At 42.3% G+C, this 15,454-nt stretch overlaps 1 protein-coding gene across 5 annotated transcripts in view; it reads left to right on the top strand.

Moving 5' to 3' along the window:
* Positions 1–15,454, top strand: part of Ttn (titin) — a 282,613-nt gene that overhangs the window by 212,476 nt on the left and 54,683 nt on the right. For all 5 annotated transcript variants that reach the window (XM_045148517.1, XM_045148518.1, XM_045148519.1 and 2 more), the window contains 22 exons: positions 24–305; positions 403–702; positions 794–1,096; positions 1,185–1,493; positions 1,607–1,888; positions 1,978–2,277; positions 2,356–2,649; positions 2,744–5,710; positions 6,716–7,036; positions 7,137–7,421; positions 7,517–7,816; positions 8,117–8,419; positions 9,075–9,350; positions 9,457–9,756; positions 9,850–10,152; positions 10,431–10,730; positions 12,058–12,345; positions 12,876–13,172; positions 13,265–13,567; positions 13,657–13,962; positions 14,702–14,989; positions 15,082–15,372. In XM_045148517.1, coding sequence (XP_045004452.1) covers positions 24–305; positions 403–702; positions 794–1,096; positions 1,185–1,493; positions 1,607–1,888; positions 1,978–2,277; positions 2,356–2,649; positions 2,744–5,710; positions 6,716–7,036; positions 7,137–7,421; positions 7,517–7,816; positions 8,117–8,419; positions 9,075–9,350; positions 9,457–9,756; positions 9,850–10,152; positions 10,431–10,730; positions 12,058–12,345; positions 12,876–13,172; positions 13,265–13,567; positions 13,657–13,962; positions 14,702–14,989; positions 15,082–15,372 — 9,198 coding nt within the window. The remainder of the gene's footprint in view (positions 1–23; positions 306–402; positions 703–793; positions 1,097–1,184; positions 1,494–1,606; positions 1,889–1,977; positions 2,278–2,355; positions 2,650–2,743; positions 5,711–6,715; positions 7,037–7,136; positions 7,422–7,516; positions 7,817–8,116; positions 8,420–9,074; positions 9,351–9,456; positions 9,757–9,849; positions 10,153–10,430; positions 10,731–12,057; positions 12,346–12,875; positions 13,173–13,264; positions 13,568–13,656; positions 13,963–14,701; positions 14,990–15,081; positions 15,373–15,454) is intronic.

Consider the following 15,454-nt stretch of genomic DNA (forward strand, 5'->3'; position numbering starts at 1 on the left):
ATATTTATAATTCTAAATTGTAGCTCCCCCAGTGCTTGACCTCGACTTCAGAGATAAGCTTACAGTCCGAGTGGGTGAAGCATTTGCCCTCACTGGCCGTTACTCAGGCAAACCAAAGCCTAAGGTCAGCTGGTTCAAAGACGAAGCTGACGTGCTAGAAGATGATCGCACTCAAATCAAGACCACGCCAACAACACTTGCTCTGGAGAAGACCAAGTCCAAACGTTCTGACTCTGGCAAATACTGTGTAGTTGTGGAGAACAGTACAGGCTCCAGGAAAGGTTTCTGTCAAGTTAATGTTGTTGGTAAGTACTATTTATCAAGCATGATAAAGATCTTTTCTTTTAAGAGCAGAAGTGAAAATAATGTTTTATAATGCCATTTTTTGTTGTTGTTCTGTAGATCGTCCTGGACCACCAATAGGACCTGTCACTTTTGATGAGGTGACCAAAGATTACATGGTGATCTCATGGAAACCACCTCTGGATGATGGAGGAAGTGAAATTACCAACTATATTATTGAGAAAAAGGAGTTGGGGAAAGACATTTGGATGCCTGTGACATCTGCTAGTGCTAAAACAACTTGCAAAGTTCCAAAACTGCTTGAAGGGAAAGATTATATCTTCCGGATACATGCTGAAAATCTGTATGGAATCAGTGATCCTCTGGTGTCTGATTCGATGAAAGCCAAAGATCGTTTCAGTATGTGTTGTGTTTCTTTTTGGTGGCTTGGTGCTTGATGTAATTAATAGGAAGAGCTGAACTTCTAACACGTTGCTAATATTTGTTATAGGGGTTCCTGATGCACCTGAAATGCCAGTTGTTACAGAAGTCACGAAAGACTCAGCGTTAGTAACCTGGAACAAGCCAAATGATGGAGGAAAGCCCATCACAAATTACATCTTGGAGAAGAGGGAAACTATGTCTAAACGATGGGTTAGAGTTACCAGAGAGCCGATCCATCCATACACGAAGTTTAGGGTTCCTGATCTCCTGGAAGGATGTCAATATGAATTCCGGGTTTCTGCAGAAAACGAAATTGGCATTGGTGATCCAAGCCCACCATCCAAACCAATCTTTGCTAGAGATCCAATTGGTATAGTATTGATGCATTCCTTCAGTTTTCATATTATCCAACTTTTTACAGCTATATTTTAACTTCTTTTTTTTCTTTTATTATGTAGCTAAACCCAGTCCACCTGTTAATCCTGAGGCAATAGATACAACATGTAATTCAGTTGATCTAACTTGGCAGCCACCACGTCATGATGGTGGGAGCAAGATACTGGGTTATATTGTGGAGTACCAAAAAGTTGGAGATGAAGATTGGAGAAGAGCCAATCACACTCCTGAGTCATGTCCTGAAACGAAATATAAAGTGAGTGGTCTTCGGGATGGCCAAACCTATAAGTTCCGAGTGTTGGCAGTCAACGAAGCTGGCGAATCAGACCCAGCTCATGTTCCAGAGCCTGTCCTAGTGAAGGACCGACTCGGTGAGTAAAATGCTTCCATCTGTATTTGCAAGGAAAATAGGTGTTTGGATATACATGCTTCATGAGAGGGTGAATTAGTGAATCCAATATGAAGCTACATCTTTCTATTCTAGAACCCCCCGAGCTGATTCTTGATGCCAACATGGCAAGAGAACAACACATTAAAGTTGGTGATACCCTAAGACTTAGTGCCGTCATCAAAGGAGTGCCATTCCCAAAGGTAACCTGGAAAAAAGAAGACAGAGAGGCACCAACTAAAGCACAAATTGATGTGACTCCAGTTGGAAGCAAGCTTGAAATTCGTAATGCTGCCCATGAAGATGGTGGAACTTATTCCTTAACAGTGGAGAATCCAGCTGGTTCAAAAACTGTCTCAGTGAAAGTGCTTGTATTAGGTAGGAACTTTAACATGTAATGCCATTAAAAAATTAACTCTACCATTTGTATTAAATCATTTATGCAATTATTTTCTTACACTTCACAGATAAACCTGGGCCGCCAAGAGATCTAGAAGTCAGTGAAATTAGGAAAGACTCTTGCTACCTTACTTGGAAGGAACCACTGGATGATGGTGGCTCTGTTGTGACAAATTACGTGGTTGAAAGGAAAGATGTGGCCACTGCCCAGTGGTCACCTCTTTCAACCACATCAAAGAAAAAGAGTCATATGGCTAAACATCTTAATGAAGGCAATCAGTATCTCTTCCGAGTAGCTGCTGAGAACCAGTATGGACGTGGTCCTTTTGTTGAAACACCTAAACCCATCAAGGCACTGGACCCTCTCCGTGAGTTGCTTTCTCTGTATATGGGACAATTGCCTGTATTTGTAACTACTACTTATTTATTATAATTTTTTTTAACAGATCCCCCAGGGCCACCCAAGGACCTACATCATGTAGATGTCGACAAAACCGAAGTCTCCCTCGTTTGGAATAAGCCAGACCGTGATGGTGGCTCTCCAATCACTGGGTATTTGGTAGAATATCAAGAAGAAGGAGCCCAGGACTGGATTAAGTTCAAGACTGTGAAAAACTTAGAGTGTGTTGTTACTGGGCTACAACAAGGGAAGACCTATCGATTCCGTGTAAAGGCTGAAAACATTGTAGGTCTTGGTCTCCCGGATACAACTATCCCTATAGAATGTCAAGAAAAACTAGGTAATGTTTGGATTGGCATTACCATTTTATTTCTTCAACTTACTCATACTGCAAAGCCCAAATCTAATTCCTTGTTTGTTTGTTTGTTTTCCAGTACCTCCATCTGTGGAACTAGATGTGAAATTAATTGAAGGCCTTGTGGTAAAAGCTGGGACTACCGTCAGATTCCCTGCCATCATAAGAGGTGTTCCTGTCCCCACTGCAAAGTGGACAACCGACATGAATGAGATTAACACGGATGAGCACTACACAGTTGAGACAGATGGCTTCTCATCCGTACTTACCATCAAGAACTGCTTGAGGAAAGACACTGGGGAATATCAACTCACAGTTTCCAATGCAGCTGGCACCAAAACAGTAGCTGTACATCTTACTGTCCTTGATGTCCCGGGTCCACCAACAGGTCCTATTCATATTCTAGACATTACCCCTGAATACATGACTATCTCATGGCAGCCCCCGAAGGATGATGGAGGAAGCCCTGTGATAAATTATATTGTTGAGAAACAAGACACAAGGAAAGGAACGTGGGGCGTTGTCTCTGCAGGAAGCAGTAAGCTGAAGCTGAAAATCCCACATCTCCAAAAGGGCTGTGAATATGTGTTCCGAGTCAAGGCAGAGAACAAGATGGGTGTTGGTCCTCCCCTTGACTCCATACCTACTGTGGCTAAACACAAGTTCAACCCTCCATCGCCTCCTGGTAAACCGGTGGTCACTGACATTACTGAAAACGCTGCAACAGTGTCATGGACCTTGCCAAAATCTGATGGTGGCAGTCCAATAACTGGTTACTATGTGGAACGTCGAGAAATAACTGGCAAATGGGTGAGGGTCAACAAAACGCCTATTGCTGACCTGAAGTTCAGAGTGACTGGACTCTATGAAGGAAACACATATGAGTTTAGGGTTTTTGCTGAAAATCTTGCAGGACTAAGCAATCCATCCCCAAGCTCTGATCCAATAAAAGCTTGCCGGCCTCTCAAACCACCTGGGCCGCCCATCAATCCTAAACTGAAAGACAAGAGCAAAGAATGGGCTGACTTGGTGTGGACAAAGCCTCTCAGTGATGGTGGTAGCCCCATTCTGGGTTATGTAGTGGAGTGTCAGAAACCTGGCACAGCACAGTGGAACAGGATCAATAAAGATGAACTCATCAGGCAGTGTGCCTTTAGGGTACCCGGGCTAATTGAAGGAAATGAGTACAGATTCCGCATAAAGGCAGCCAATATAGTGGGTGAGGGAGAGCCAAGAGAATTAGCAGAATCTGTGATTGCCAAGGACATCCTTCAGCCTCCAGAAGTAGAACTCGATGTCACTTGTCGCGACGTCATTACCGTCAGGGTGGGACAAACCATCCGCATTCTTGCTCGAGTCAAAGGCAGACCTGAGCCAGACATCACTTGGTCAAAGGAAGGCAAAGTACTAGTCAAAGAAAAGCGTGTGGATCTAATTCATGATCTGCCTCGTGTTGAATTACAGATCAAAGAAGCTGTTAGAGCTGATCATGGCAAATATATCATCTCGGCTAAAAATAGCAGTGGCCATGCCCAAGGCTCAGCCATTGTCAATGTCCTTGACAAACCCGGGCCTTGCCAGAACCTGAAGGTTAGCAATGTCACTAAAGAGAACTGTACAATTTCTTGGGAAAACCCACTAGATAATGGTGGCTCAGAAATAACCAATTTCATTGTAGAATATCGTAAACCAAACCAGAAAGGCTGGTCAATTGTTGCTTCAGATGTCACCAAGAGATTGATCAAGGCCAACCTTTTATCCAACAATGAATATTATTTCCGGGTTTGTGCAGAGAATAAAGTCGGTGTTGGGCCAACCATTGAAACAAAAACTCCAATTCTGGCTATTAACCCTATCGACAGGCCAGGTGAGCCTGAAAACCTTCATATTGCAGACAAAGGAAAGACATTTGTCTACCTAAAGTGGCGACGGCCTGATTACGATGGTGGCAGTCCAAATCTATCCTATCACGTTGAGAGGAGGCTGAAGGGCTCTGCTGACTGGGAACGTGTACACAAAGGAAGCATTAAGGAAACCCACTATATGGTTGACAAGTGTGTTGAAAACCAGATTTATGAGTTCAGAGTGCAAACAAAGAATGAGGGTGGAGAAAGTGATTGGGTGAGGACAGAGGAAGTTGTTGTGAAGGAAGACTTACAAAAACCAGTACTTGATCTGAAATTAAGTGGGGTGCTGACTGTCAAAGCAGGAGACACCATTAGACTCGAGGCAGGTGTGAGAGGCAAACCATTCCCAGAAGTTGCATGGACCAAGGACAAAGACGCTACAGATTTAACAAGATCACCCAGGGCCAAGATCGATACCAGTGGTGAAACATCGAAATTCTCTCTGACTAAGGCAAAGCGAAGTGATGGCGGCAAATATGTAATTACAGCAACGAACACAGCTGGCAGTTTTGTGGCCTATGCTACTGTCAATGTCTTAGATAAGCCCGGGCCTGTGAGAAACCTGAAAATTACTGATGTGTCCAGTGACAGATGTACTATCCGCTGGGACCCACCAGAAGATGATGGTGGCTGTGAAATCCAAAATTATATCCTAGAAAAATGTGAGAGCAAGCGCATGGTTTGGTCTACCTACTCTGCTAACGTCTTGACGCCCAGTGCTACAGTCACTCGTCTCATAGAAGGGAATGAATACATTTTCAGGGTCCGTGCTGAAAACAAAATAGGCACAGGACCTCCAACAGAAAGTAAACCAGTCATAGCAAAAACCAAATATGACAGACCTGGTCGCCCCGATCCCCCAGAAGTCACTAAAGTAAGCAAAGAAGAGATGACCGTGGTTTGGACCCCACCTGAATATGATGGTGGAAAGTCCATCACGGGATACTTTCTGGAGAAGAAAGAAAAGCACGGTGTACGCTGGGTCCCCGTTAACAAGAGTGCCATCCCTGAGAGACGCCTGAGAGTACAGAATCTCCTCCCAGGACATGAATATCAGTTCCGTGTCAAGGCAGAAAATGAAGTCGGGGTTGGAGAACCAAGCTTACCATCAAGACCAGTGGTGGCAAAAGACCCTATAGGTAGGATGTTCGTGCTGCTTTCCATATTCCACCAGTCCTTTTAGATTTATTTATTTATTTAACAGAGAGAGAGAAACAGAATGAGTGTGCCAGGACCTTGAGGCAACTGAACTCCAGCTGCATGCATCTAGCTTTATGTGGGTACTGGAGAATCAAACCTGAGCCAACAGGTTTTGCAAACAAGCAGGTGCTTTTAACCACTAAGCCATCTACCCACCCATATTCCAGTAATTCTTTTTTTATTTTATTTTATAATTAATATTTTATTCCATCACCCTGGCTCCTACTACCCTGGAGGCCGTCCTCTGTGGGCTAACTATATTCTTAAATTATTTATTTTTTACTTATTTGAGAGAGAGAGAGGCAGATACAGTGGGGAAGTTATTGTATTCTTTTTCATTTTTATTTTTATTTATTTATTTATTTTTGTTTTTTGAGGGAGGACCTCACTGTAGCCCAGGCTGGCCTGAAATTCACTATGTAGTCTCAGGGTGGCCTTGAACTCATGGCAGTCCTCCTACCTCTGCCTCCCAAGTGCTGGGATGAAAAGCGTGCACCACCATGCCAAGTTATTATATTCTTAATCACAAGTGTAGACATATCAGACAATAAAGTTAATCCATAATATTAAAAACTTAATTTAGACAATATTTCTCCAAATAGGCCTTTTAAGAAGTCACAAAAAATGTACATTGGTATATTCTAATTTTCATGAAAGAAAAGTAGGCGGTCCCAATAAGTGAACAATTAAATGACTTACTTTTTTGAGGTAGGATCTTGCTATCACCCAGGCTGACTTGGAACTCACTATGGAGTCCCAGGCTGGCCCCAAACTCATGGCAATCTTCCTACCTCTCACTCCTGAGTGCTGGGATTAAAGGCATGTGCCACCATGCCTGGCTCAAATGACTTACTTTTGATTAAAGATTGACTATATAAAGTTATGTACTCAAATATCACTAGAGGCAATCATATGTATATTTATTTTATATCATTTATTTTCAGAACCACCTGGTCCACCAACCAATTTCAAAGTGGTTGATACAACCAAAAATTCTATAACTCTTGGATGGGGAAAACCAGTCTATGATGGTGGTGCACCAATAATTGGATATGTTGTGGAAGTGAGACCAAAAATAGCAGACGCATCACCTGATGAGGGCTGGAAGAGGTGCAATGCTGCAGCTCAACTTGTGCGCATGGAATTCACAGTCACCAGCTTGGATGAAAACCAGGAATATGAGTTCAGGGTGTGTGCCCAAAATCAAGTTGGCATCGGGCGCCCTGCAGAACTAAAGGAAGCTATCAAACCTAAGGAAATCCTAGGTAAGGTGCCCTTTCAGTACGGGATTCACTCACACTTTGGTCCTCATATAATGTGCCCGTGCTCTGAAAAGTCAATGAATGACCTCAATGTCATTTTCAGAACCTCCGGAGATCGATTTGGATGCCAGCATGAGAAAACTGGTCGTAGTGAGAGCAGGATGCCCTATTCGACTATTTGCAATAGTGAGAGGGCGACCAGCCCCCAAAGTCACTTGGCGAAAAGTGGGTATTGATAATGTGGTCAGAAAAGGACAAGTGGATCTGGTTGACACCATGGCCTTCCTTGTCATTCCCAATTCTACCCGGGATGATTCAGGAAAATACTCTCTAACCCTTGTGAACCCGGCAGGAGAAAAGGCTGTGTTCGTGAATGTCAGAGTGCTGGGTGAGTTGTCCAAAGGCTTTTCCCTCCCTTTCCAGGAACAAATCTGTTAGTGAGAATGCTGACGAGATGCATTCTAATTCTGTGGTTCTTTACAGATACTCCTGGACCTGTGTCTGACTTAAAAGTTTCAGATGTCACTAAAACATCATGCCATGTGTCCTGGGCCCCTCCTGAAAATGATGGAGGAAGCCAAGTGACACACTATATTGTGGAGAAACGTGAGGTAGAAAGAAAAACATGGTCAATAGTCACTCCAGAGGTGAAGAAAACAAGCTTCAATGTAACCAATCTCGTCCCTGGGAATGAGTATTTCTTCAGAGTAACTGCTGTCAATGAATACGGCCCTGGAGTCCCAACAGACATCCCCAAACCAGTACTTGCATCAGATCCTCTGAGTAAGCAACCTCCTTCCTTCCTCCTTTCCACTCCAGCCTGCTTGTTGAGTAAGGTCAACATGTCAATACGGTTTTGATCTACTGCTGGAAGGGATCTGGTCTGTAGAAACCATAATACTGCAACAAATGTCTAACCCACTCAGAAAAGACTTTTTCAGTTACCCCATCTTACACTTTTTCTTTTCAACATCCTGGACTATAGATTTCATGCACATTAATGCAAATGACAGATGCATCTCTGTACTGTAACAAAGAGGATTCTAGGGTTTCGTAATTTTCTGAATTGTGCTTTTCTTCTAGGTGAGCCAGATCCCCCAAGAAAGCTAGAGGTGACAGAAATGACAAAGAACAGTGCAGCATTAGCCTGGTTACCTCCCCTGCGTGATGGGGGTGCAAAAATTGATGGCTATATCATTAGTTACCGAGAAGAAGACCAGCCTGCAGACCGCTGGACAGAGTACTCGGTGGTAAAAGATCTCAGCTTGGTTGTCACTGGCTTGAAGGAAGGAAAGAAATATAAATTCAGAGTGGTGGCCAGAAATGCTGTTGGGGTCAGCTTGCCACGAGAAGCCGAAGGGGTCTATGAGGCCAAAGAACAGCTGTGTAAGTAGCTGGTACAGCATTTACACCGTGTAATTGCAAGGCATACTTGGGTTCTCCTTCATCAGGAATCTGGTTCCAGAAAGATTCAAACAGTAGAAAACTGGTTTTCAAATATTTCGGCCCAAACATAATAAATAAGCTTCCAAGAATGACACGGTACACACACACACACACACAAAGAGAGAGAGAGAGAGAGAGAGAGAGAGAGAGGGAGAGATAAAAGAAGTTTCTTTTTTTACGAAAGTTTTTTTTTTTTTTCATTAATTTGAGAAAGAGAGAAAAAGAATATGGATGCACCAGGGCCTCTTGCCACTACAAACAGACTCCAAACACATAATCCACTTTATGCCTCTGGCTTTATGTGGTACTGGGGAACCAAACCTGGGTTGTTGGGCCTTGCAAACAAGTGTGTTTAACCACTAAGCCATCTCTCCATCCATAAAAGAAGTTCTTGAAACAATACCTGTCCTTGTATATGGTATGTCTGATATTTTCTATTATCCTTAATTTCTTTGAAAATATCGGCTATACTGAAAACATTAATTTGAACCCACTCATGGGTGGCAACACAATCTGAAAAACACTCAGAAAGTTCCCCACCAGAGAAAACATAACACTCTGCCATCCATTTAACATGTTTTTCTGTTTCCTTCAGTGCCACCAAAGATCCTTATGCCAGAGCAAATTACTATTAAAGCTGGGAAGAAACTGCGGATTGAAGCTCATGTTTATGGAAAGCCACACCCCACCTGTAAATGGAAAAAAGGAGAAGATGATGTTGTTACGTCCAGCCACCTGGCAGTGCACAAAGCAGACAATTCTTCAGTTCTGATCATCAAAGATGTTACCAGGAAAGACAGCGGATATTACAGCCTCACGGCAGAGAACAGCTCTGGGACAGACACTCAGAAAATCAAAGTCACAGTCATGGGTAGGTTAAGCATGACGCAAATAGCCACTGCCACATGGTGGATCAGAAACTTTATTTTCCATATGAAATCCATGTTCTTCAATTTCTTTCCTCCTCGTTCATGCAGATGCTCCTGGGCCCCCTCAGCCCCCATTTGACATTGCTGATATAGACGCCGATGCCTGCACCCTGTCCTGGCACATTCCTCTGGAGGATGGAGGCAGTAACATCACCAACTACATAGTGGAGAAGTGTGATGTGAGCCGTGGAGATTGGGTCACAGCTCTAGCCTCAGTCACAAAAACTTCCTGCAGGGTTGGAAAGCTAATCCCCGGCCAGGAGTATATCTTCCGGGTCCGTGCTGAAAACCGATTTGGCATTTCAGAGCCTCTTACATCTCCAAAGATGCTTGCTAAGTTCCCATTTGGTATGTGCTTTTCATGGAGGAAAAATAAATGTGTTTTCTTTGTAGGCTGTTACTTTAAAGCAGAAATTGACATTTTCCTATCTTCATCTCCAGGTGTTCCTAGCGAGCCAAAGAATGCCCGAGTCACTAAAGTCAACAAAGATTGCATATTTGTCGCATGGGACAGACCAGACAGTGATGGAGGGAGTCCCATTACTGGTTACCTGATTGAACGCAAAGAAAGAAACAGTTTGCTCTGGGTGAAAGCCAATGATACTGTTGTCCGGTCAACTGAATATCCTTGTGCCGGCCTTGTGGAAGGTCTGGAATATTCATTCAGAATCTATGCCCTAAACAAAGCTGGATCCAGCCCACCCAGCAAACCAACAGAATATGTAACTGCAAGGACGCCAGTTGGTAAGTAATCTTTTTTTTTTTTTTTTTTACTATTGTACAGGCTTATTTAAATCTGAACACCTCTGAAGATTAGTGCCTCCATTCAGAAATGAGTCCTAACCCTTACCAGGAAAATATACTACATCTTTCTTGTAAGCGTATCAAGGGCTCAGAGGATATGCTGATTATCAGCAGGAGGGTTATCCTGTTGAGCTTGTCACTTAGCAGCAGGGGTGATGATGTGGAGTGTAAACATCTGCTAGTAACATAAACATTGAGAATATCTCTTTGGGTTTTAGATCCTCCTGGGAAACCTGAAGTTATCGATGTCACCAAGAATTCTGCATCCCTCATCTGGGCTCGTCCCAAGCACGATGGAGGCAGCAAAATTATTGGCTACTTCGTAGAAGCTTGCAAACTTCCTGGGGATAAGTGGGTTCGGTGCAATACCACACCTCACCAGATTCCCCAGGAAGAGTACACAGCAACTGGCTTAGAAGAGAATGCGCAGTATCAATTTAGGGCAATTGCAAAGACTGCTGTGAACATCAGCCAGCCTTCAGAACCTTCCGACCCAGTGACGATCCTGGCAGAAAGTGGTAAGATTCCGATGCATAGTGTACAGATTCCAGCATTCAAGATGTTAATTTCTAAATCGCTAAATCTATTCCAGTGGGGGAAAGGGGAAAATGCAATGATACATACTTTGCTTTGTATTCAACACTGACAATTTTAGTTCTGAAGAATTTTCCAAACTAAAAACCAGGACACAAAGCTTTAAGGACTGTGTTTTCAATAGACTACCTTACTAAAAAAAAAAAAAAAAAAAATAGAAAACACACTAAAGTGATAGTAGCAAAAATTTAGGGATATTAGGATTACTAGAATTTACATTTTTCTTGATGCTTTCAGTATTCTCATGTTTCTATATTAAATTTGTTTTTACTTTTTTTGTTGTTGTTGCTGTTGTTTTTTCGAGGTAGGTTTTCAGTCTAGTCCAGGCTGAACTGGAATTCACTAGGTACTCCCAGGGTGGCCTCACACTCACCACAATTCTCCTACCCCTGCTTCCCAGGTGTTGAGATTAAAGTCATGTGCCACAACACCTGGCTTTTTATTTTTATAATGAATAAACAGCTTTGAAAACTCCTATTCCTGGTGGTTACAAGAGGCTAAGGGTAAGGGAGTTAGGAAGAGAAAGATGTCATTGAAAGAGAACAAAGTTTCACTGTGACAAGAGGAATACATTTCAGTGATCTACTGCAAAACATGGTACCTAAAGTTAATAATGAACTGTATATCTCAAAAATGGTAACAGAAAGCCAGGCATGGTGGCTCACACTTTTAATCCCAGCACTTGGAAGGCAGAGGTAGGAGGATCACCATGAGTTCAAGAACACCCTGAGACTACCTAGTGAATTCCAGGTTAACCTAAACTAGAGTGAGGCCTACCTCGAAAAATAAAAAAATTAAAAAAGGGTGATAGAGTAGATTTTAAGTGTTCCCTCTCTCTCTTTCTCTCATTCTCTCTCTCTCTCACACACACACACACAAATGCAAAGTAAATGACAGGTATATGAATTTACTTAATCATTCCACAATGCATAAATATGCCAAAATATCACATTGTACCCTATAAGTATATACATTCACCTTAAAATAAATAAGATAGGGGGGCTGAGGTTTTGTTCAATGGTAGAGCATGTACCTAATTACAGCGTGAGTTCTAGGTCAGTCTGGACTCCAGTAAAACTCTGTGTCAAGACAAAGAATAAAAGAATCATAATCTCCAGTATCACAAAAGTAAATAAGTAAAAAACAAAAGTCTGATTATTGGAAGAGACAGACATATTGATTACTATTAATCAGAATTATATAATATAGTTTTGCCTACATTAAGATTTTTTTTAATCTATTCCTTTCCAGTTCCTCCCAGAATAGAGCTGAGTGTCGATATGAAATCCTTGCTTACTGTGAAAGCTGGGACTAATGTCTGCTTGGATGCTACTGTTTTTGGTAAACCAATGCCAACAGTTTCCTGGAAGAAAGATGGCACACCAGTAAAGCCAGCAGAGGGCATAAAGATGGCCATGAAGCGGAACCTGTGCACCTTGGAACTCTTCAGTGTGAACCGGAAGGACTCCGGAGACTATACCATTACTGCTGAAAATGCCAGTGGTTCCAAATCAGCCACTATTAAGCTTAAAGTATTAGGTAACTGAAGAATTTAGCTAGAATGCCATGTTTTACTTTGTTTTCTGGGATGCAACTAAATTTAAAAGCTGGAAATTTTGGTAACATACCTTCCATCCCAGCACTTAGGAGGTAGAGGCAAGAGAATCAGGAGTTTAAGATCATCCTCAGAAACATAGCAAGTTTGACACCAACCTTTGCTATAAGAAAACCTATTTCAAAACCAGCCTCACCATAACAGCAAAAAAAAAAAAAAAAAAAATTAGTTTACAAAGTAGTGTGAGAAAAATGCATATCCTAATGTATTTCCCAAGATCAGAATTAATATTATTACTAAACAATAGTGTTTTAGAGTTGAAAACACTACTAGCTATAACATAGTTCAGTTACCTAATTTTACACATGAAGAAACTAAGATTCTGGAAAAGTTAAGTAACTTCTAAGGTCACACAGAAATAAATGACAATCTAGAGATGATAGCCCAGATCTCCAGACCTCTTCTGTGTACTCATTACCCTTTTAGTGAAATACTTTGCTTTTCTTCTTTCCAGATAAGCCAGGTCCTCCAGCATCTGTTAAAATCAACAAAATGTATGCTGATCGTGCAATGCTTTCTTGGGAACCTCCTCTTGAAGATGGAGGCTCAGAAATCACCAACTACATTATTGACAAACGTGAAACAAGCAGGCCCAACTGGGCTCAGGTCTCTGCTACTGTGCCCATCACCAGCTGTACTGTGGAGAAACTTATAGAGGGCCACGAGTATCAGTTCCGTATCTGTGCTGAGAACAAATATGGAGTGGGTGACCCCATCCTTACCGAACCAGCAATTGCTAAAAACCCCTATGGTAAGAGCATGTTTCTGTGGCTTGCCTTTTACTTTCTTACCTATTATGTTTTCACTTGGGAAATGAATTAATTATTCAATCAATCTCCACAGACCCACCTGGACGTTGTGATCCTCCTGTTATTAGCAACATCACCAAAGATCACATGACAGTGAGCTGGAAAGCCCCAGCCGATGATGGCGGCTCACCTATCACTGGATATTTGGTTGAAAAACGGGAAACTCAGGCTGTTAACTGGACTAAGGTCAACAGAAAACCTGTCATAGAAAGAACATTAAAAGCAACAGGTCTTCAGGAAGGTACTGAATACGAGTTCCGAGTTACGGCTATAAATAAAGCTGGACCAGGCAAACCCAGTGATGCATCCAAGGCTGCTTATGCTCAAGATCCTCTGTGTAAGTTTTCATCAGAATTCCACACCCATGTCCAGTGTTAAGTAGCCAGTACCTACTTGTAATCAAAACTTTCTGTTATTAATCCTCAGATCCTCCCGGCCCACCAGCTTTCCCTAAAGTATATGATACAACCCGTAGCTCTGTGAGTCTATCTTGGGGCAAGCCAGCTTTTGATGGTGGTAGCCCTATCATTGGTTATCTGGTGGAAGCAAAACGAGCTGATTCTGATCACTGGGTAAGGTGCAATTTACCAGAGAAGCTACAGAAAACCCGCTTTGAAGTTACTGGCCTGATGGAAAATACAGAATATCAGTTCCGCGTGTATGCTGTTAATAAGGTTGGGTACAGTGACCCCAGCGATGTGCCAGATAAACACTGCCCCAAGGACATCTTAAGTAAGTACTACCAGGAGCAATATACAGGGCTCGTAATGTAGATGTATTTGCAAGCTTTAGAACTGGTCACTCCAAAAGTACCTTTTAGGAGAGATGTTCTGGCACTTAATATTTTATAAAAGATCAAATGGGATACAGGTGATCTGTGGTTTTAAAGAGCTATTCATGCATAACATGAAAAATTCATGCTTTCTATAAAATAAGGAATTAGGGAATTTCATTCTGAGAATAACATATAAAGGATGCTTTTCAAGAGCAATAGGTTTTACAAAGGAAATGTATTTGGGGAGTAATAAGGCGGCTCTTAAAAATCTATTGCATGGGGCTGGGAGATGGATCAGTACCTACAAGCCTGAGCAAGCATAAAGGCCTAACAAGGCCAGGGACAGTCTGAGTTCTATCTCCAGCACCCACATAAAAGGCCAGGCATAGCCATGCATACCTGTAACCCCAGTCCTGTGAGGGAGACAGGATAATCATCAGGACTGGCTGGCTAGCTAGTCTGATCAAATATTCAGCAGCTCTTGGTACACTCAGAGACTTCATCTCAAGAAAACAACAACGGAACAATGTAAGAGCAATAAAGGACGACAGATGTTCCCGTCTGGCATCCACACATGTGCACACTGTACACATGGGGCACACATACCTGCACACATATGCATACACTGCAACACACACCAAAAAATACATTTGATAATTAAATTTTTATTTAACTTTCTTCATCCTCAAAATATAGTTCCGCCTGAGGGAGAACTTGATGCTGAGTTAAGGAAAACACTCATCTTACGTGCTGGAGTTACAATGAGACTCTACGTGCCAGTGAGAGGACGGCCCCCTCCGAAGATTACTTGGTCCAAACCAAATGTCAACCTAAGAGAAAGGATCGGCCTGGACATTAAGTCAACTGACTTTGACACTTTCCTACGCTGTGAGAATGTGAACAAATATGATGCAGGAAAATATATCTTAACTCTGGAGAACAGCTGTGGCAAAAAGGAATACACCATTGTTGTGAAAGTGCTTGGTAAGTCTACTTGAAGAAAAGAATCACATATGTTTGAAATTATAGAGTATGTATTTGCTACATGTTCACTTATTTAACCTCTTATTATCCAGACACTCCTGGACCACCTGTCAATGTGACTGTTAAAGAAATATCCAAGGACTCTGCTTATATTACCTGGGATCCTCCCATTATCGATGGTGGAAGCCCCATCATAAACTACGTGGTAGAAAAGCGTGATGCAGAGAGGAAGTCCTGGTCTACAGTGACAACGGAGTGCTCAAAAACAAGCTTCAGAGTCTCTAATCTGGAGGAGGGAAAATCCTACTTCTTCCGAGTATTTGCTGAAAATGAGTATGGCATTGGTGATCCCGGTGAAACACGTGATGCTGTCAAAGCTTCCGGTGAGTAAATGAACTGTCACCCATCATGCGAGTGAGATCCCACTTTGGTTATTGTGTTGCTCAGACTTATCATTTCTCCTTG

Source organism: Jaculus jaculus, chromosome 4 (genome assembly GCF_020740685.1).
Source record: "Jaculus jaculus isolate mJacJac1 chromosome 4, mJacJac1.mat.Y.cur, whole genome shotgun sequence".
Taxonomy (NCBI): Eukaryota; Metazoa; Chordata; class Mammalia; order Rodentia; family Dipodidae; genus Jaculus; species Jaculus jaculus.